The sequence below is a fragment of the Homarus americanus genome, unplaced genomic scaffold (genome assembly GCF_018991925.1).
Source record: "Homarus americanus isolate GMGI-L3 unplaced genomic scaffold, GMGI_Hamer_2.0 scaffold23005, whole genome shotgun sequence".
In the NCBI taxonomy this organism is placed as follows: Eukaryota; Metazoa; Arthropoda; class Malacostraca; order Decapoda; family Nephropidae; genus Homarus; species Homarus americanus.
Window position 1 is genome coordinate 113,602 of NW_024725835.1, and position 22,401 is coordinate 136,002.

General features: G+C 41.4%; 1 protein-coding gene across 1 annotated transcript in view; it reads right to left on the reverse strand.

Annotated features, from left to right (window-relative positions):
* LOC121865302 (proteoglycan 4-like) overlaps nucleotides 1–20,572 on the reverse strand; it is a 31,501-nt gene extending 10,929 nt beyond the window's left edge. Inside the window, 12 exon segments of the mRNA XM_042364643.1 lie at nucleotides 3,404–3,493; nucleotides 4,461–4,553; nucleotides 6,055–6,687; nucleotides 7,708–7,872; nucleotides 10,660–10,732; nucleotides 10,863–11,017; nucleotides 11,866–13,869; nucleotides 16,054–16,136; nucleotides 17,528–17,647; nucleotides 18,167–18,218; nucleotides 19,612–19,755; nucleotides 20,352–20,572. Coding sequence (XP_042220577.1) covers nucleotides 3,404–3,493; nucleotides 4,461–4,553; nucleotides 6,055–6,687; nucleotides 7,708–7,872; nucleotides 10,660–10,732; nucleotides 10,863–11,017; nucleotides 11,866–13,869; nucleotides 16,054–16,136; nucleotides 17,528–17,647; nucleotides 18,167–18,218; nucleotides 19,612–19,755; nucleotides 20,352–20,572 — 3,833 coding nt within the window.
* Between the last annotated feature and the right edge of the window lie 1,829 nt (nucleotides 20,573–22,401).

The following is a 22,401-nucleotide window of genomic DNA, read 5'->3' on the forward strand; positions in this document are numbered from 1 at the left end:
AGAGAGAGAGAGAGAGAGAGAGAGAGAGAGAGGTAACAAATATCAAATTTCTTCAGTTAATTATAAAATAAAAACAAATTTAGATTTTTTCCATTAATTAAAAGCTGAAGCTGAGAAAATAACAGCACAGTTATTTATAAATAGAAATGCTCCATTTAGCTTTAGATTAAACAAATATATAGAAAGTAAGAGAAAGAAATACTCCTTTTGTTGACCAGAAGTTTCGTTTTTTACAGAAAATGGGGGAAGTCACTACAGAAAATGGAAACTCTTAGAGAAAACAGAATTATTGGCATTTAGAAAGCATTGACGTGGTGAAGGTATAATACAAGATATGTTTATTTAATTTACAAAAAAATAAGAATATATAGAATTTTTATTATTTAAGTAAGCAAGTATGTAACAAAATATTAAGCAAGCAGAATTAGTCAAATTTATACTTACAATGGGGAAAATGGATTTATTTAAAAGCGTTTACAGTATCAGTTGTTATTTTCATTAGAAAGAGAAGCTGTCTACAAAAAAGTGAAGCCATTTACAAGTTGATTCGATTTATGTGAGAAGTTTAAGTTGTTGAGGTGTGAAGCGGTCCTTCGTTCCTATAACTGGTACATCACAGTTTAATGACGTGATTCACATAACTGATGCAAATGATTTGACTCAAATTGCGTCATTAAACTTTAACCCTATCGTGCCTCATGACGCAAATCACATCAAATTATGTGCATCAGTGACGCAAATTGATTAATTCACTTTTAATGTACGAGTTATAGGGACGAGGGATCGGTTCATACCATAGGCCCAGTTATAGGGACGAGGGATCGGTTCACACCATAGGCCTGAAGTGAGCCTCGGTCCTTAACTGGGCCTCTCTTATTTGAAGGTCCGTAACAGTATATGTGATCTTGTAACTACTGTATGTTAATGGTCCTGTAACTGTACATGTGATCTTGTAACTATGTTAATGGTCCTGTAACTGTACCCATAAGGTTGGTTTTCTCACAAGAGATGGGAGAACATTGTGTACGGGGAGAGATGAGGGAAAAAGGCATGAAAGAAATCAGGAAATAAAAAATAATAAAAAAATAAATGACGCCAAAAGCTTGGAGGAAATTCATTTATAATTTATATATTTTTTTTTTCATTCCATTTTTTTTTAATTTATGTGTAGTTTCTAGTTGTATTTAAACTGTTGCATTTTAATATTGATTTTTTAAAACTATTTATTTATAAATTTATTTATTTTTATATTTCTGATATTTTTTAATTTAATATTTTATTCATTCTTCTTGTTTTATTGTTGATTATTCTATATTACTCTTTACTTTATATTATTACTCTATTCTATAAGTTACTATCTATATTTACTATATTTATTCTATATTATATCTTCCTTCCTATTTAATCTTCAGTCAGTAAAGCTTCTGATACAAACATTATCTCAATAATTCTCTTCTTTAGGAAAACTGTTTTTTTTTTTTAATCAGAGAAAATATTACACACAGGACCTGACTTACCCGGCCAACTGGGGCGGATCGTGAAGGCTGATCATCTGGTCTAATTATCAAGTAATTATGTTTCAAATAGCAAATCTAGTATGATCCAACTAATCCAATGTTGATCAGCTAATCAAACCCCAATCAGCTAATAAAATACAGATCAATTAACATATCAAACCGCTTCATTAGCATCCTTAGTAACTACCACAATGACGACCGCTGGTTGAAGATTAAAACAATAAATAATGACAAGAGACTTTACCAACATTGTGGAATGACTCATTTAACAACCAATCATCATCAACCAATTGCGGTGGTTGGCTAAGGACGCTTAAATGGGCGGAGCTTAGTTGATAGGAACTATAAGCTGATCTAACTCAAACTACTTAATGATCAAACTAAACATGCAGGTTCTCTACTAGTAAGCAGCGACACTAATTGGTAGCTAAACTAATAACTAGAAGCAGAGGAAATCGTCAAATTAATACTTGTCTGTCAGGACTAGTTTAATATATCTTTAGTAATTAATTTTATTTTCGAGTCATATTTTTTTCTCAATATATCTGTCGTTCTCATAGGTATGTTATGTGTCATATAATTGTTCTTTTATTAAACGAGGCTGACAAAATAACATTTATTCCTTTGCATATTCTCACAAAAACACAACACCCATTTACAGGACTTAGTTGTGATCGAACTGTTTGTTTGTCCGTCTAGTCTCGTGGTTGTATTGGTGGGTTAGTACCAATGGCGTTTTGCATGCACCACCATCACCATTAGAGTCTTGCCCTTAGCTTACATGCACTATACAGCTACTGACAGTCTTAACCTAGGCAAGAGGTCGTACTAATAACACGGTGAAGAGGAGGTTAAGCAGTGTCGTCCAGGAACCCACATTGATTCAGGAAGTAATTTTGTTTTATATTATCATAAACGTCGACAGAATTCATTACTCTGAATTACTACTCTTTTGATTAAGCGTCTATGGAGTGATATAATTCACGTCTTCATAGTCTGGGATTTGCTTTAAGTCTCCCTGATATTGCCTCGGTGGAGATCTTTCACAGCTGAAATCATCAACTCGAACCAAGACACGAAACAGGCAAGAACCATAAAATTGTTAAGATTCTCGTTACGGTGAAGTTCTTAGAGTCTGGGAACAGTGCGCAGCCGTAAACGTTCTTCACAGTTTGTAAATTAAGTCATGGCTAGAAAGTCGTGTGTAAAACGAACACCTTCCCTTAATGTGATACCAAAGACAGCCGCCATGCAATGGAAATGTATATATTTGTCTTCTGTTTTGTTAAATGTTCGTTTGTAATGTAACTTTTGGAGAACTAACAGGTTATAGTATTTTGATTCTTCAAGCTCCCGTTACTGTATGTGAACATCGTTGTGTGGGCCACGATGTTTTCTACACATGCTATTAAATAACACACAACAGGACATGCTGGTTTTCTAAGGCTCGGCAGTATGTCACCTTGATGTGCTCCGTTGTACTGTGTTATACTACATGCGCATTACAGTAACTGATGAATGTAACTGGGCATACAGACTGTTGTGTAAAGCTTGGATATAATCTTCACCCATTCATGGCCTTAAGTCTCAAAAGATTTACACGTTATATTTTTCCCCAATTTGAAGATGCGAGAAAGCATCTACTTTGTTCATCTAAGCTTAAGTTGCAATGCTGGCAACTGAGACTATCATAACCAGTTGCTTTCTCTTATCTCCAATTAAAGAGAGGAAAAAATACCGTACAAACCCCTCAGAATAAAGACCAGAATGAATAAAGGGGGCAGGGAGGCAAGGTGAAAATAAGGAGCGGCGACTAAATCAAGCGGAGGAGCGTAAGATGACGATCTGTCTCGCATGTTTGGGATGGCAAATTAGTGAAGGTTTACCTCCTGGGGGGATATTTCCAGATATCGTTGCTTAACGTGGGAGCTGAGGGTGCGAGAGCTGACACGGGCTTCAAGGTGGGGCGCCTACTCCTGTAACCAAACGCCAAGGGATACTCATAGAGAATGGGGGCTGGGTACTCACAGATGGTGGGGAGGCTTGTTAATTATAGAAAACGGGGACTAGACACTCATAGAAAACGGGGGTTGGGATTATCAGATGGACAGAGGCAGAGAAAATGAGGGCTGGGGGATTTGGGATTTTTTTTATTTTATTTTTAGAGCAAAGTCAGAAAGAATACAACAACAGAGCCAAGCGGTTTATATATTTTATACAGCATTCAGTATAAGGGAAAGGTAATTCAACATTAAGGGAGAGATTTATCAATTACCTGATAAAATAGGGGTAAGGTAGCTAGGTTATTCGTTCAATTTACATATGAGCGAGGCAAAAGAGGGTTTTTACAGAGATCTTAAGTGAAACTGAGATAATCGTTTTTCTCTGGAAGCACCAAAAGATCACCTTAACAAGAAGGGAATTTTATCTGAAACAATAATGATTTTATATCTTATAAGAATATGTAGTCAACCCTGGAAAAAAAAGTTTATATATATTTTCTTTGGTGGGAAAAAATCGAACAGCATGCAGTGTAGTTAGTTGTATCTTTGGAGAGCTTAATTATTGATTTTTATCCAATATATATCTATAGTATTATGATTTTTTGATCTGAGACATTCTTGTACTGATATTTGTTCAGATTGACTTGCACCAAAAAAATTGTACCAATGTTTGTAGTTAATTTACCAAGGACAAGGACATAAGCCACACCTGGAGGCGTAGTGAGAGTCGTCTGTGTGTGTGTCTTGATGGACCACACAATATATTAGTCTCCTAATAATTGTTGTTGATTTTTTTTATATATATTTTGATGACTAATATTTTTAATGCCTGAATCACAAACACTCAGAAACAGAGAAACACAAACACAGACACACACATTTCCACATTAGATACTCCTAATAACAATAAAAAAAACATAAATAGCCTGTTACAACAGACCTTGCAGGCACGGAAGAGTCGACAGAGCGGGGAGTAGTAGTGGAACTCGGAGATCCTCTGTTGTTGGTGGTGGTGGACTGTCTCGGGGGAGTCCTGCTCAGACAATCACATTAGTTAACATGGTGGCAGCGGTGGGATGCTGGTGGTGTTTTGTATTTCACATGAGATAAATTGAGAAATTATAAGTAAAATTTGCATTCTATTAAAAATATATAGACACATTGTACATAATTATTATGAGACAACTTTGTAATACACTTGCATTTTTAGTGTAAATAATGTAAAGATTTGTCAACACATTCATAAAAAAAAATTATTTAGTCAAATGATTTTAGTATACCTGAAGATTAAAAATTGATATTCATAGAAACATAACAAATTCAGTACCACAAATAAAAACAATATCTTGGAATACTGAAATAAGCTTCATAAATCCTAATTTGCTAAAGTGAAGAAAATAGTAAAATAAGATTTGAAACATGATTAATGAAAGATCTGTAAAAAGGTATCAATGGACATTTATTTTCAGTCAAGTCTTCTATATATCCTTCACCATAAATACTTTGTACTGGATGTTAACCTGGCGAGTGATCTCATCTAAACATGCTAATAATACAGGTGTGTCAGGTGTAGTATCTCAGTGATGGGCGAACACACACACACACACACACACACACACACACACACACACACACACACACACACACACACACACACACACACATTATTTATGCATGTCATAATGACGTTTTGTCCACCTTAATGTTTTTACAACTCATTGTGAATTATGGGTAACTCTGTTCAAGAAATATCGAATATTTTAACACACAAAAGCATGTTGGTTTATATTACCATCCTGTCAGAAGTAACTCTTAATTCCATATTTCATCAACAAGGTTTGTTTATAGCGATCTGGTTAACATGCAGGTTTTCCAAAATCAAACTTAATGTTTGATAAACACAACCTATACAAAAAGTCTTGCTTAGTAAAAGGGAGTTCCTAAAGCTGTGTCTGGAACTGCACATTTTGTCAGTCTCTGGAGCCAGCAAGTGGCAATGAGTGGTGCGTGAGACTAAACTCAGCAGCTTAACAGCCACTAAGTTCTTTTGTCTCTCTGAAAGGGATTAAGAGATGTAAGAACGTCACAAAGTCACAGGAGCCGAGTCTTGGGTGTTGAAGGTTGGGATGAGGAGGACCGGAGAGGTGAATGACATGAGACTTGATGTCATCAAAATGCAAAGCATCTTGCAATACTATAACAAATGGAGGCCACAAGGCTGAGCAGAAGGAAAGTGACAGGAAGTCCATTTGGGAAGAATACATTTATCAAAAGAAAATTATCATGTGTTTTATTAAGGAACCATAATGTTATTAGAATAAAAAAAAAGGTAAGGAATACAGGAGACATTATATGCTTGTCACTGCAGCAGTGGTAAATATAGAAGCATTAACCCGTTGCCGCTTGACTCTTTAAGGCCGAAACTTGTCATGCATTAAAGGAAGATTTTCAAAATGCCATGCTACGGGAGTCGCCGATGTCTGGACAATAATAACTCCAGTACACCAAGAAGAGTTAGTCAACTCATAACATACCTCGGGGGACTCTTGGATGAACGAGAGGAACCAGAACGGGAGGAAGATGGGGAGAGAGATTTCAGGACAGGTGAACTAGGGGTACGGGAAGGAGTGCGGGAAGGAGTGCGGGAAGGAGTGCGGGAGGGAGTACGAGGGGAGGCTGTGGGGAGGTTGGCTAGAGCTCTCAAAGCTTGAGAAGCTGTTTGAGAGAAAGATCCTTCTGACGCCTCGGATGGAGTCTTCTTGGGATTCCCAGTGGCTGGGATTGTGGCAAAGTGTGGGGAACTTGGCAAAGGTGGAGGGAAGACAGCGGATTGGGTTCTGAGTGAGGATGGGGAAGACACCGACTGTGAAGGGAAGGAGGAAGAGGAAGATGGGCCAGTGCTAGAGCGAGATTTTGGGGGCTGTCTCTGAGGTTGGGGCTGTCTCCTAGGCTGGGGCTGGGGTTGTGGCTGCAGGGGCTGGGGTTGAGGTTGGGGCTGGGGTCGGTACTGGGGCTGGGGTGGGTGCTGGGGCTGGGGCTGGAAGGATGCGGCAGGAGAGGCAGTAGGAGAAGGAGAGTCAGGAACACCGGAGAAGGAGAAGGATGAGATGGGACGTGTAGAATCAAAGTCAAAGTCGGAAAATTCGAAGGCCTGGGTTTTACCGCCCCTGTAACAACAACACACACCATCAGGTCTCCGCCACCTCAACACTGTACACTTGTCTTCTACAAATCTGGGTTATTCTCATACAATTTTTACCCCTATTCCTATTGGTAATAATTTAATTTGTAAAAACATCGTGCATCAGCATCCTTAACACACACAAAATTAAAACAACACATTATGAGTTAAATTTAATGACAAATACTCTTGGGTCTTAAGAGTCGAACACTTAGTATGGGTCACGTGCTTTCTCGTGCTTATTAAAGAACCACTGCGTGTTATATCAGGTCATCGGTCAAATGAGCCCCAGGTCCTAAGAGACCACATCCCAACTTAACCTAACCTTTCAGAATTAAGGTCCATTTGGGTTAAGAGTCCATTAGAACTGGGTCCTATTGGGGGATGATAACCATTAAAACTGGGATACTCTATAATTGGAACCCATTAAGACTGGGTCTCTAAACAATCGTATTTAGGTATAATGGGGACCTATTAGCACTTGGGCCCATTTAACCTACAACCTTGTGCCATGCTGGTGGACAGTGAGGGACACAACCTACAACATGGTGCAGGGGGAACCACACCGGCATGCATTTATTGACTACTGAAAACAAAACGAAACAAACGTTACTGTACATACCGACCTAATATACAACTTGGGGGAAAAGGTTAAGAAACACAAACAACTACTGAAACAAGTTGATTAGTTTTTCAGATTACTGATATGGAAAGAAATTATTTTATTATCTCGTGGATGTGAATTTTGAGATAGTTGTATAAGTCTTGTGGAGGCGGGATATGGTACACTTGAAAGGTTTAGTGGATGGATTCTGTGTACACATTTAGGATCAGTGGATGAATTATGTGTACACGTGTAACATCAGTTGATGGGTTCAGTGTACACATGTGGATGGTGAAACTGAATAGAGACTCTCAACAATACTGAGCTGCACCTGAGGACATCAGGTGCATATGAACATTCACATCCACGAGAGAGTTTGACGCCGAAGAATGACAACAGAACCTGGAGTGGGAGGAGCCAGACGAGCGGAGGCTGGAGGCACTGGAGGATGAGGTGGCTGCCCGGAGAGAGGAAGAGGAAGGAGAGGGGGAACGAGAAGGAGAAGTTCCTCCTCTGGGAGAACCTCCGCGGGCGAAGGACTTGGAGGAGGAAGGCTCCACACGAGTTCTATAAAAATGGTTGGAAGGATCGCTGTACTACACTTGATCTTTGCCTTTAAGGATTGGCTGTTCAGGTGGGCTACTTCGTGATTGGGTGCAAGAGACAGTCGACACTAGTTTAAGGTCCACGGTGAAGTGTTGTTCGTTGGAGGTCCAAATGGGTTATTCCGAGTCCCAACAGACCTTAACCTAACACGACCACTGGGTGTGGACCACGTAAAGACTGTGGTCCAAATTCTAATAGTATGGTTAGGTTAAGTCGGGTTTGGGGCCTGTTAGGTCTAGATCCCATTTGACCAGTCACCAAATTTGTCTACATATCTACACTGGATCTACTAGCGTATTGCGATGTGAAACTAGTACAGTAATTAGCTAAAATATCAATGGTTGTGATTTTAACTAGATACATAAATGCAACCACGTTTCACACACCTAAATTTTGGACTCATTGGCAGTGAATCAAATCATGCTAGTAGATACCTTACCCAATCAACCCACAGCAGTTAACAATAAATGTAGCCAGAGGAATTTCATTTAACACAGAAGGTATACATGAGATTCTACAACTGCGACAACAATTATATGTACAAATAACAAGAGTTTACCATTAATGAAGAAAAACCAACACAATACTTTATGTACAGACTTCTTAATAATGAGTTAAATAGTATAATACATTAATCTGATGATGTATATTTTATATATACAAATAATATACAAAACTTAAAATAAATTACAATACAAAATACAATATGCACATAGATTTAAGAAGACTAAGTTAGGTAGAGTGGTGCTGAAGGAGAGTTGTGGTAGAGATGTGTGCAGAGAGAGTGTGAAGATCGAGGGAGGGAGGGGGAGGGAGGGAGGTAAACCCATTAACAGGCTGTTGTCTTAGCCAGAAAGTGCATCAGTAAAAAAGTTTTATTTAGGATTCCATATCTAGATTTATTTACTTAAAACGAATTACGAGAAGAAAAATAATAAAGAATATGAATAAGCTTGACATTACTGCTAGAGAAGATAACACAGCCAGACCACCTTAGGTATTCCACAGGAGGAAATGAGCAGAAGTGAATGGGTTTTTTTTTTTGCTAGAAGAGAATAAGAAATTATGATATTCCTTTACCTTCTATAGTTGCTAGACCTATAAAGCGATTTTTGTTTACTATTAAGCAACAGGAGAGAGAAAACCCCAGAGTAGCAAAACAGAGGAGAGAATTCACACCTTCTAAAGAGATTCACTAGACATCTAATTAATTATTGCGCTGGTTATTGTTATTTCCAGTTCATTGTCACTATGTTATTCACAGTGGACTTTAACTCTAAGAGGTCCATGCAGCTAGGAGAGTTAATGGCCTCTATAAAGCCAACAGAAAAACAAAACTTTTAATTTGTTTATTTTCATCATAGTAACCAGCGCGTACCTGACAAGGATGGGCCTCAGCCTAGGAGTGCTTGTGGGAACGGGGGTGGTGGTGCGGGGACGAGGGGTGGTGGTGGTAGTGGTGGTTGTGGTAGTGGTGGTAGTGGTGGTTGGTGGTGGTGGTGGAGGACGGGTAACAAACTCAATCCCACCAGTAGCGACACCTCCCTCTCTAGGTACAGAGTGCCAGTGCCAAAGGTCAGAGGTGAGGAGAATTTTAGCTCATGGGATGGTGATTTGAAACTCCAACTACAATTAATTGATATGAACAAGATGTAAACTACTGTAAAGGCGGCAAGATAACAAGACTTCAACCTTAAGATTTTGATTGGATAAAAGGAAAAGTTTCAGCGAACAAAAACTTGACCAAAACAGATCCTGAAATTTATGATTAAATTGATATAAACAAGATGATAAATTATATTGGAGGAAGTAAGAAAACAAGACTTCAACCTTAAGATACTGAGGACAAAAAGAGAAGCCTGAGGGTGCAGGAACTCTGTGCTTAGAAGATAAATTACTTGACTTTTGAAAAATCACTGAACTTAAAATATAATTTACATCAATACATTTAGAAATTACTTAAAAGCAGATTAAAAAACAAGACTTCAACCTCAAAAAAAACAAAAACAGAAGCTTTAGGGTGCAATAAACTTTGGGCCAAAAGCAAACTTCTCGTGAAACACTTGTTGGGTGAGCAGGTGAGAACAGTGCCGAGTCAAACACCGATACTGTGAGGCTAAAACCGTACGTGATTACCAGTGAAGAGACAGTATGATGGCTTGTGCTCCTTTTATAATATTTCCCTCATGTAAACTGATATAATAAAAGCTGAAGTGACACGTTTTAACCCATAGACTATATACATATTTCTCAAAGACAAAAATGGTGAAGGTAGAATTGACCAACTCTCAGATGGAGGCAGAGTCCGTGTATAGGATCGCTAACACCGCCCACTGAAGGAAAACACTGTACATCTGAAGGGGAAGACAAGTTAGGAGAAGCGGGAGGGAAATCGTGACCCTTTGGTAATTAAAGCTCGGTACCTGTAGGGGAAACGTCACTAAAACTTGTAGGAAGGAAATCGGTTCATACGTTTGACGACGCCAATGTGACTTGTTTTGTTTTTCTCTGTCTCGCTGTTCGGTTTCTTGGGAGACTTTTTAATATCTGAAAAACACAGACACTAACCCGCTCTGTTTATTGTCGTTTGGGTAGAATAATCACCAAAAATTACCCTTTATCTTCCTCTCAACCACACCAACCATAAGAGACAAGAGACCTTTGTATTATCTCCCTAGTCTGTAATATCAAAGAAAATGTATTTATGTTAAGGAGTAACTATGGAATAACTACAAACATTGGTGTTACCTTGCGTTGGGATGGTTAGGTGCTGGCTGTCTGATTGAAGGTACTGCTGCAGGCTCCCCAACATCGTAGAAATCTAGGAGTTTATTAATCAATTAGAACACAGAAACTCAACCAATGTCACGTATATATTGTCCCATAAGCTATGAATTCCCCAGATGCAATATTTCTTTAGATTTATAATAACACAGGTGACAGGCACTCACCGTAGAGGAGGTCGTCGTAGTAGTAGAAGAAGTCGGCGTCAGTGTAGTTCAGTTCAGAGTAGAAGGCGTCGTCGCTGATGATGGGAGCTTGGTGCACGGGGGCTTGGGTGGGTCTGGGTGCTGGTGCAGGGGCGACGGGCCTCCTGGTGGGGGACCTGTAAATATTGACCCTGTGCTCAGTTCCTGCACCACTCTACACTGAGCGACATAGAATACTGTATTTATCATCTTAAATGCTTATGAGAGTCAGTAATGTGATTAATTCTCTCTCCCTCTGTCTACCAACTGCTGAAGGGAACCTTGTGCCTAGAATACAGCACTTATAATACTACAGTACAGTACACTGCTAAATTAAAAATAAAGTGGATTAGTGATTTTATTCTATTACTTGTGAAGCTAATTCCTGGTTCTCTACTTGTGGCTCAGCGAGTCATGGTGGTATATAATAATTAAGTTCATCCCCAGGTTCTGAGTGGGCCTTCACCTTGCATGCAATCTGTAGCAACACTGCTTGAGTCTTCATTGTGCCATGCAATAAAAATTACTTGGAGTAAAAAAGTCCATATATATATATATATATATATATATATATATATATATATATATATATATATATATATATATATATATATATATATATATATATATATATATATATATATATATATATATATATATATATTGATGAATAACTAAATGATAAAGAAATAGTCAGCTTGTCGAGGTAAAGTTATTGTCCTTAGTTGTTCGTGTGAGTATCATCGTTTAGTTCTGCCCTCTAGGTGTAGGAGACAGGTCAGAGGTGAGATGTGAGGAGGATTACTTTAGTCTCTTTCTCATCCATGAACGTGTGTGATCAGTTTATATTTTAGTCGTGGAGTTCTATAGTGGACAGAAAAATGTAATAAGTATTACTGGTGTAGGAGGAGTCAAGTAGAGTCACAGTTTGGGCAGCTCTAAGCGATACCCATATGAGGGGAAGGCGAGCAGTGCTGCTTGATACCTGGGTGGTTGACGGCTGTCCTGGGTGTTGGGTAGGAGGTTTGAGGAGTCTGGGGTCTTGGAGGTACTCGTAGGCAGTCGGGACAACTCAGGATGATGTACGGTGCCGGGGATTTGGGGAGGAAGCGCTAGAGAGATACTTTGTTTAAATGAGGGACTTTGAAAGGAAGGGGATGTTGCTCTGACTTTAGAGAATGGCGGGAATGTCGAAAACCGAGATCTCTGAGGCTTAGGAGTGACGCTCTGCCTAACGGGGGTGCCAGGACGTCGGGTTCTCAAGGAACTTTGCTGATCTGTAATTTCGATGGAGTTCGATACAGGGAGCGTCTTCAGCGAGGTGGGTCGAGGCGCTACTGTAGTTGGACGGGATTCAAGAGACGCGGGACGTGGCGAAGTCAGACGAGGTTTTGGCGAGATGAAAAGGGGTTTTTGTGTGGTGGGCCGAGGTTTTTGTGTGGTGGGCCGAGGTTTTTGTGTGGTGGGCCGGGGTTTTTGTGTGGTGGGCCGGGGTTTTTGTGTGGTGGGCCGGGGTTTTTGTGTGGTGGGCCGGGTTTTGGGGGAGGTGATATGAGATGGTGTTGATGTGGGCCTAAGCCTTGTTGGCCGAGTGGGAGAAGGAAGGCTCTGTGTCAGTCGTGGGTAATTTTGAGTTTGTACTTGGGGCCTTATAGTTTGAGGAATAGGAGGGGAAAACTGAGGGGTGGAAGTAGGGATCACGGACTCTCTCTGGGGGAGACGAGGGGGCGTCTGTTTGATGGGGTTAGCAGGTGGTGAGGGAAGAGATGAGTGCGGCGTAGGTGAAACAACGTTGTCATGTGACGCTTTAAACGGGATTGTACCTACTGCCTCCTCAGGTACGAAGGGGTCAGAGTCTGGTCGTGGAACATATGCGTTCTCCACTTGGCTCTGTGGGGAGGGCTCGGATTGGGGCCTTGGCGGGAAAGACTCGGATTGGGGCCTTGGTGGGAAGGACTCAGATTGGGGCCTTGGTAGGAAAGACTCGGATTGGGGGCTTAGTGAGAAAGACTCAGATTGGGGCCTAGGTAGGAAAGACTCGGATTGGGGCCTTGGTAGGAAAGACTCGGATTGGGGGCTTGGTAACAAAGACTCAGATTGGGGCCTTGGTAGGAAAGACTCGGATTGGGGCCTTGGTAGGAAAGACTCGGATTGGGGGCTTGGTGACAAAGACTCAGATTGGGGTCTTGTTAAGAAAGACTCGGATTGGGGCCTTGGTAGGAAAGACTCGAATTGGGGCCTTGGTAGGAAAGACTCGGATTGGGGCCTTGGTGGGTGAGAATCAGGTCGGAGATGTGGTGGGAGGAAATTTACTTCGGTGTGAGGTTTGGGTGAGAAGGACTCGGAATGAGGCCTGTGAACGAAGGGTTTATTCTGGGGTCTTAGTCGCTGTTTCTGAGGTCGAATTTGTTGTTGAAACGGAGGTACTCGTGGCTGTTCACGGGCTGGGGAGGAGAAAGGCCGCGTGTCGAAGGTAGAGCCGAATGGATTATAGTTTTGAAAGTTCCCGAAAGGATTAGCAGGTGAGGATTGCCGAGTGAAGGTATTTGGTGGGCGGAAGGAGTTGGGTGGATGCCTGGGGGGAAACTGTGGCGCTTGGAATTGTTTTGGGAAGAACCCATGTTGGAAGAAGTTGCTCTGAGGAGCTGACTGCCTACGAGTGAGCCTCTGGTCAGGTCTGGGATCAGGGAAGTTAAGGTGGCTGCTCCTGGAGGAGACTGCTGCTGTTCCTACTGCTGCCGTTGCTGGGGACTGCTGTTGGTGGTGCTGTGGGCTGGTCCAGGGCTGCTGTGATTCCAGCTCAAACCTCGCTGTGGCGGCAGAGGGGAAGTTCGTCTCCAGGGAGGAGGAGGAGGAGGAGGAGGAGGAGAATTGTCCTAAGTCAGAGTCTGTAGCGTCGAGGACAGTCAGGTCTCGCCGGAGGAACTGGTTGGTGGGGGCCTCGCGCACTGGTCTCGATTTCTTCTCGAGAGACTGCAGCAGCTGCCACCTTCACACAAACACCCGCGTCAGGCTACAAGCTCAGCCCCTCGGCCCACTACCACCACCTGAGCTACTGGTGTGACCTTGACCTGGTCTTCACGATAATTTGGGTTAAACTCATCTAGATAACCTCTACTCTAGGCTCATACAATTCTAGAGGCATATGGATAGGCTTATGTTAGAATCTAGATTAAATTTACCTAAAGCTTATAAAATTCTAGAAACTAAGGATAAAATTTGGTTAGACCCATTCAGGTAACCTCTACTCTAGGCCTATACAATTCTAAAAGCCAAGTCTCTACACTAGAGGCCTAGGCACTGATGTAAATTGCAATAATTCTACCCTAGGCCTATAACGCTGATCTGCCTACTCTACTTTAGTTAAACTACGAGTCATAAGCCACTAACTCGTAGGTCTACCTCACACACACAAAGCAATTAGGAGCGAGGCTAGTTAGTGCGGTTAATATCTACGTCGTCACGGTAGTCCAGGTGTTGAGGACACAGGTGAGCACAAGACACTGTTGGTGGTAAAGGTAAATTGACCAACTTACTACAGAAGGAAGAGTTGAGGCAAGATACAAGTATCTGCCTTCAGCTGTCTGTGGGATCAGTTGTGTTTAGCTGTGACTGACTGACTGACTCAGATTCACTGACTAACTATAACTATCCTGTAACTCTTAACTAGCTAATAAACTAACTGTGAATGACTGACTGACTGACTGACTGACTAGCGGGTAGACTGGGCCGAGGGCTGATACACTCACCCATGGTAAATAAAAGGATACTGAAGGAAGTATCGCAACAGAACATAAATCAAGAAATACATTTATTTTGTCATGATGTCAACTTGTGGCTGTCATAATGGTTCATAACTTAACCCCTTTGAGGATGGTAACTTAACCCCTTTGAGGATGATAACTTAACCCCTTTGAGGATGATAACTTAACCCCTTTTGAAGATGACAACTTAATCTATAGAGTACAATGATAACTTGTTACCTTGAGTACTACAATTACTGTACTCGGGGTGGTCAAGTATACAGTACTAGAGAATGTTAAAAAAACGTTAAAAGTGTTAATGTTAATATAATGTTTTAGGTCTGCTTGGTTTAAGATAACTTAGAATCAATTCGTTTAACTGTTTTTAATGTTAACTAATTGTTAGTTTGGTTAGGTTAGGTCGACAACGTTCTAAGGAATCTTTTGGGGAAAATACTGGGAATTATTGGGAACTTTGGGGAATATTAGAATCATGATTTTGGAGGAATATTTGGAATCATGAATATCTTTGGGAATAGTGGGAATGATATGGAATATTGGGAATACTTGAAATTTGGGGAATTAAACTTAGGAATTAGAATCCTAAATCATGTTAGTCATTTGACGATAGGAATTATTATGGGAATATCTGTAATAATATGAGATATTTTCTTGTAATTATCTACCAAAAGTCTTAGATATGGTTTACCTCAAGAAGCAGAATAAACATATATGTCTTAATGCCTTATGACCTAAAACAAACTAGTAATATTTTAGTTATTGTTGTTGATTTATTCTCGTCTACGTTCGTGTATTATGAGTTACTATAGCAGCTAAATAACTCCCTCCAATTCCTTCTTAAAAGCTCATTATGTAGTGTATGAAGGAGGCACCCCGCGAGTTATTTAGACTTAATAAAGGTCTTATTGTATTCAGATTAGACTGATAAAAGGAACAAGTTTTTATTTTTTTTGGTATCTGACTTAGACTTGAGGATATACAAGTAGTGAAGGATTGTCCCCTTGAGGTATGCCTTCAGATTACTATTGGTCTAAACAACAATAAATATTTGGTCTTGTTGCCACGTTGGACAGAAGGATATAGTCTATTGAAGATTCGTCACTCTGGCAAGACAACAGAAGGATGTTCAGTGTGTGTGTGAGTGTTGGTCGTATAGTATAGTTAGTAGTCAAGGGTTTGTTTACAGGTTAAGGAAGACGAGAGACATCTGATGGAGACATGTGTCCCTCTTATAGTCTAATTAATTCATAGTTAATACCTAAGATTATATATAGTCAAGTTGTAATGCCTTTAAGAACAGTATAATTTAAGTTGGTTTTTTTTTTTGCTTAAACAAAAGATGGAAACTAAGGCTTTTTTTTAGGGTTGTGTTGAGTCTTATAAATTCAAGAGGGTGAGGCAGTACTTACGAGAAAGCCTGAGGGCGGAAAGTTGAAGGCTTAGCACTGTTGAGTCGCTGTGTCCGCCTTCTGGGTGGCTGCTGCTGCTGAGCCTGTCGACACGATACATTACCAAAAATAATTCAACCCCCCGAAAAAAAATATAATAAATAAATAAAAAAAATATATAAAACAAAGGAAGTCATTACAGGTTTGTGAACTTTCTGAGTTAAGTTAGGTTAGGTTAAGTTAGTACTTGAAAAACATTTTAGGCCTTGATACTTAGAATAACATTATGGTAAATAGCTGATAGTGAAGAAAAAATACAAAAAACTTCTACTAAAAAAATGGAGTTTGAAGGCTATTGTAAATATTGATCAGTTTAATAATGACAACAATCATTGGAGATAATCATCCGGTTAGTGGAAGACTTATAGTGTTTGAGATACAGGTTATAGTCTTGTGGGTAATAATGGAAATATATTTGTATAATTAATCTATCCGTATTGAAGGAGGATGACTAGACAAGTTTTATAATAGTATTGGAAGCTCTTGTGGTCAGGTTGGGAAAAGGTTTTAACGTGTGAAGCAACAATACAAACATGTAAACACGCCTTACAGAGAGAAGAAGTAATGAAACAACACCGATAAACATAATAATAAAGAAGATCGAGTAAAACAGAGACATAACAAAAAGCACAAAAGTAAAAGGCAAAATAAATTAGAATAAAAACTAAATAAATATGGTTGATAACATGACAAAAATAATGACAATAATTAAACAGAATCAACACAGAGAAAAGTAGGTAGATAATGTGTTGCTAACGAGGCGGTCACTCAGGGTAGAGGGGGCCACACACTGTGACTGTGGAGTAACTTGGGGCCTAGGAGTTGTTGAGGGTCCTGGGGGCTGCTGGGAACTAGGGGCTGTTGAGGTCACTTATTGTTGGGGTCTGGAGGCCGTTGGGTTCAGGGTAGGTTGGGTCGAGGGGTAAGGGAGGGGTAAGGGCTGGGGCAAGGGGTAAGGGCTGGGGCGAGGTGTATGGTTGGGGCGAGGAGTATGGCTGGGGCGAGGGGTAAGGGCTGGGGCGAGGGGTAAGGGCTGGGGCAGGGTAGGGCTGGGGCGGGGGTAGGGCTGGGGCGGGGGTAGGGCTAAAGGGCTGGGGAGGGGGTATGGGGGGGGCTGGGGCGGGGGTATGGCTGGGGCGAAGGGTAAGGGGTGGGTCGAGGAACAGGTTGGGTCCAAGAGGATGCCATGGTCTGAGGACTGATGACTCGAGAGGGTTGATTAGACCAAGGGAACCCTGACGGCCAGAGGTTGAAAGATCGTGGGATTCCTGGATCGTCCTTGACTTACATGAACAATTCTTTGAAGACATCTACCACACGACCAGTCTACCACACGACCAGAGAGACATCTAACTCCTTAACTGGAGGAAGGGTAAGGGAGGCCTGTGTTAATTAAGGGGTAAAGGGGGTGGGGTGGGGGGGCGGGTCTACTCACCGTGGAATCAAAGAAGGACTGCCGAGTGAAGTGGGAGGAGGAGGAGGTGAGGGACTGCTTGGGGTTGGGTTCTTGTCTGAAGAGAGACCTCTGGCTGTTGGAGCGATCCCCACCGTTGAACTGCCAGCGAGAAATACACTTTTTAAGGGGTGATGGAGGAGGAGGAAGTGTAGTGGGGAGTACTGGGGAGGGTGATGCGTTGAGGAGTTGATGGGGAGAATAATAGTAACGCCTTGGGGAGCGTATTGGTTGGGACAGTGGCATGATAGGAAGGAAGGAAGGACAAATAACATTACTGCAACAAAACAAAATATCTTGCCACTCGTCCATGAAAAGAATACAAGAGAACATTTATGACGAATAAGAAGAAACAAAAACAAAAAACAAAAACTAAAACAAAACAAAAAACTAAAACAAAACAAAAAACTAAAACAAAACAAAAAACTAAAATAAAACAAAAAACTAAAACAAAAAACAAAAAACTAAAACAAAACAAAAAACTAAAACAAAAAACAAAAAACTAAAACAAAACAAAAAACTAAAAAACAAACACAAATAAACACAGGAGACGGAAAATATACGAACATGATAAGTGAAATAAAGATAATGACGGTAGAATAACGAAGGGGTTTAACTCACGGGTCTGGAGGTGCGGTGATTCTGGGAAGAGCTGAAGGTGTGATCGAAGCTGCTGAGGATGAGAAAGGAGAGTCAGTCAGGTGTGTGTGTAACTCATTACCTGTTGTTCTACCTGGATCATTACCTGTTGCTCTACCTGCCTCATTACCTGTTGTTCTAACTGGATCATTACCTGTTGCTCTACCTGCCTCATTACCTGTTGTTCTACCTGGATCATTACCTGTTGTTCTACCTGCCTCATTACCTGTTGTTCTACCTGGATCATTACCTGTTGCTCTACCTGGATCATTACCTGTTGTTCTACCTGGATCATTACCTGTTGTTCTACCTGGCTCATTACCTCCTGCTCTACCTGGCTCATTACCTCCTGCTCTACCTGGCTCATTACCTCCTGCTCTACCTGGCTCATTACCTGTTGCTCTACCTGCCTCATTACCTGTTGCTCTACCTGCCTCATTACCTGTTGTTCTACCTGCCTCATTACCTGTTGTTCTACCTGCCTCATTACCTGTTGTTCTACCTGCCTCATTACCTGTTGTTCTACCTGGATCATTACCTGTTGCTCTACCTGCCTCATTACCTGTTGTTCTACCTGGATCATTACCTGTTGCTCTACCTGCCTCATTACCTGTTGTTCTACCTGGATCATTACCTGTTGCTCTACCTGCCTCATTACCTGTTGTTCTACCTGGATCATTACCTGTTGCTCTATCTGCCTCATTACCTGTTGCTCTACCTGCCTCATTACCTGTTGTTCTACCTGCCTCATTACCTGTTGCTCTACCTGGCTCATTACCTGTTGCTCTACCTGGATGATTACCTGATGTTCTACCTGCCTCATTACCTGTTGCTCTACCTGCCTCATTACCTGTTGTTTTAACTGGCTCATTACCTCCTGTTCTACCTGGCTCATTACCTGTTGCTCTAACTGGCTCATTACCTCCTGCTCTACCTGGCTCACTACCTACTGTATCTACACATCATATTACCTGACTAACTATCTCTGCTAATTGTAATAGGTAATACCTGTGTTAATTACTGTGGCATTTACCTGTGTTAACCCTTCTGGTGGATAAGATTAGACACCCTGGCATAACTCACCTGATGATTGGGTTAAGTTAGGTTTTAAATTAACTTATACCAAGGTGAAAATTGTTTTGCTTATATGACTGTTGTATTTTCTTTATGACTGTTGTATTTTAAGGTCATATTGTATTTTATTATTGTATGGGATGAAAAAGAAAAATACAGAAATATCTTATAATAAAATGGGGGGGGGTTACAAGACTAGTGTAAAAGTGATACGAAAAAATCTACTCTCTCTCTCTCTCTAAATTTTGTCATCATACATCTCGATCCAAAGCATTAACACTGAAGGAGAGGACCTACCCGACGAAGGAGGTAGAAGGAGAGGACCTACCCGACGAAGGAGATTGATGACTTACCCGACGGAGGGGGTGAGGGCCTCGGTGGCGGGTCTGGTGTTCTGGTTACGCTGGTTAGTGGTCTGGGCCGTTGAGGAGCCTGAGCTCGCCTTGGTAGGATTGCAATCTACGTTACGTGGCCAGTCGCACGTCTCAAGCTCGTGGCTGTGGGGGAGGCCATGGTGGTGATAATGGTGGTGGTGATGGTTGTAGTGGTGGTGATGATGATGGTGGGGTGGTGGTGGTGATGATGGTGGGGGTGGTGGTGGTGGGTGGTGGTGGTGATGTGGGTGGTGGTGGTGGTGGTGATGGTGGGGTGGTGGTGGTGGTGATGGTGGGGGTGGTGGTGGTGATGAGGTGGTGGTGATGGGTGGGTGGTGGTGATGATGGTGGGGTGATGATGATGGTGGGGGTGATGATGATGATGGTGGGGTGGTGGTGATGATGATGGTGGGGTGGTGGTGGTGGATGATGGTGGTTGGTTGTGGTGGTGGTGATGGTGGTTGTAGTGGTGGTGGTGATGGGGGGGTTGTAGTGGTGGTGGTGATGGTGTTGATGGTGATGATGGTGGTGGCAATGTCCAAAACGATATTGATATTAACAGTAATTTTAACTGATATATTATTATTATTGTCAATTATATATCATCGTTATATGACAGTTTATCAACATGTACAGTACATGCCAAAACACCTTGTGTACAGGCAAACTACCGAGTCACATCTTGCTCACAGGTTAAACAAGACAGCACAAGGACCTACCTGTAGACGAGTCCTCCGGTGCAAGACTCGTGGAGGGCGCCGCCGAAGACGCATACGTAGTACTGAGTACAATCCGTCGGGTGCGGGTAGTAGCCGAAGTCCTGCGGGCAGTTGAAGGAAGCCACTTCCGAATTGTCGGCCTGGAGGCGCTGACGCCGTCGGCCGCCGCTGAGTGACCGCTGCTGGCATACTGCGAGTCCTGCAAGGTGAAGGAGAGGCATGAGGGAAAGTCCTGCAAGGTGAGGGAGAGTCGTGAGGGAGAGAACTGAAATGTGAGGGAGAGAACTGAAGTGTGAGGGAGAGAACTGAAGTGTGAGGGAGGGAGGGAGGGAGAGGTCAAGAGAGTGTGTGGGAATGAGGGTTAATATGTGAGGAAGGAGGATAAAGGGGGTATGAAGGAGTAAGGGAGAGATCAATGTAGAGTGAGAGAAGGAGGGAGGAAGACATTTAACGAGTAGGATTCGAGATCACGAAGCTGGGTGTTAGGGAAGAGAAGTATGTGTGTGTGACCATCACCAGACCATCCACTTCCCTCAACCAACCATCCATCTACACCATCCACCTCCTTCCCAACCATCCATTCATATCATCCACCTCCTCCCTCAACCAAACATCCATCTACACCATCCACCTCTCTCAATCATCCATCTACACCATCCACCTCTCTCAACCATCCATCCACACCATCCGTTAAACGAGTCAACCGAAGCTCTCCGACGGCCGTTAAGGGAATAACAAGAGTGTTAAAACCAGGGTCGGCGTGTGGAATGACCCAGCTCACTCCCCACTACGGCCCTAATGAGATATTCTTCCTATTATATAATGAATTGGTTGACTTTCACTACAGCGTTACATTATGGTGATAAACCTTTCATTATTATGTATTGATGCTGTATGGTGTTAATTTATATAGGTATCCAAGTATGTTATTTATGTATACATTTCTGATAATATAAACCAAGTATGTTTTTTATTTAGATATATTTACGTATGTTATTTATTATATATATTTATGTATGTCACTAATATATATATGATTAGGTATTGTTATGTTATTAATTTATATATACTCAAGAGATGTCGATAATATATAAATTCTTATCCGCCGTAACTTATATTTCTTGACGTTTGATTTATGTGATGAGAGAAGAAATAATCGTGTTCATTATTAAAGGAATTTGAAAAGGCGGTTGCATAACGGACGCTAACGGTTTCAACGGTCACTTTCTCCTGTGATTTTCATGGTTAAGAGATAGATAACCCTACATTTTTAAACTTTTAAAGTTAAGGAATATGAAACAATCGACATAAAATAAACTTACGGACACTAACGGTTTTAACGGTTACTTTCTCCTCTGATCTTCATGAGTAAGAGGTGAAACAGTTTTGCCCTTTTATGTTGAAGTTGTGAAGCTTTTGGAGCAGCCAACGAATAACGAATTTAAACAGACACTAACGGTCTTAACGGTTACTTTCCCCGCTGATCTTCATAACTGAAATATGACAACTTTTTTACATTAAAAATATTGCAAAATTTGAAATGCCCAAACCATAACGAAAATAACGGATGTTAATGGTCAATATATCCTTTGAAATTCAGATCCTGAGAATACATCACCGTTACACTTTGAATTTAAATTCTGCCTGATTCGAAACAACTAGCCCTAATGAACATAAATCTATTTTTCCATATACAGAACGTAAAGACCTTGCATTTCTAAATATAAAATATACCGGATCTAAACCAGCCAGCGTCTAACGAACTTAACGGTCAATAACGGTCACTTTCTCTTCTGCGACCTTCCCCTTTTTTTCGCTCTTAGTAAACTGGGGCCTTACACAACACACCAAGATAAACACCACAACTGGATTATGGCGGGAGGGTGAGGGAGGCCTGGAGGGTGCGAGAGGCCAGGAGGGTGAGGGAGGCCTGGAGGGGGAGGAAGATCTGGAGGGTGAGGAAGACTAGGAGGTTGAGGGAGGCCAGGAGTTTCAGGGAGGCCAGGAGTTTCAGGGAGGCCAGAAGATTGAGGAAGGCCAGAAGGGTGAG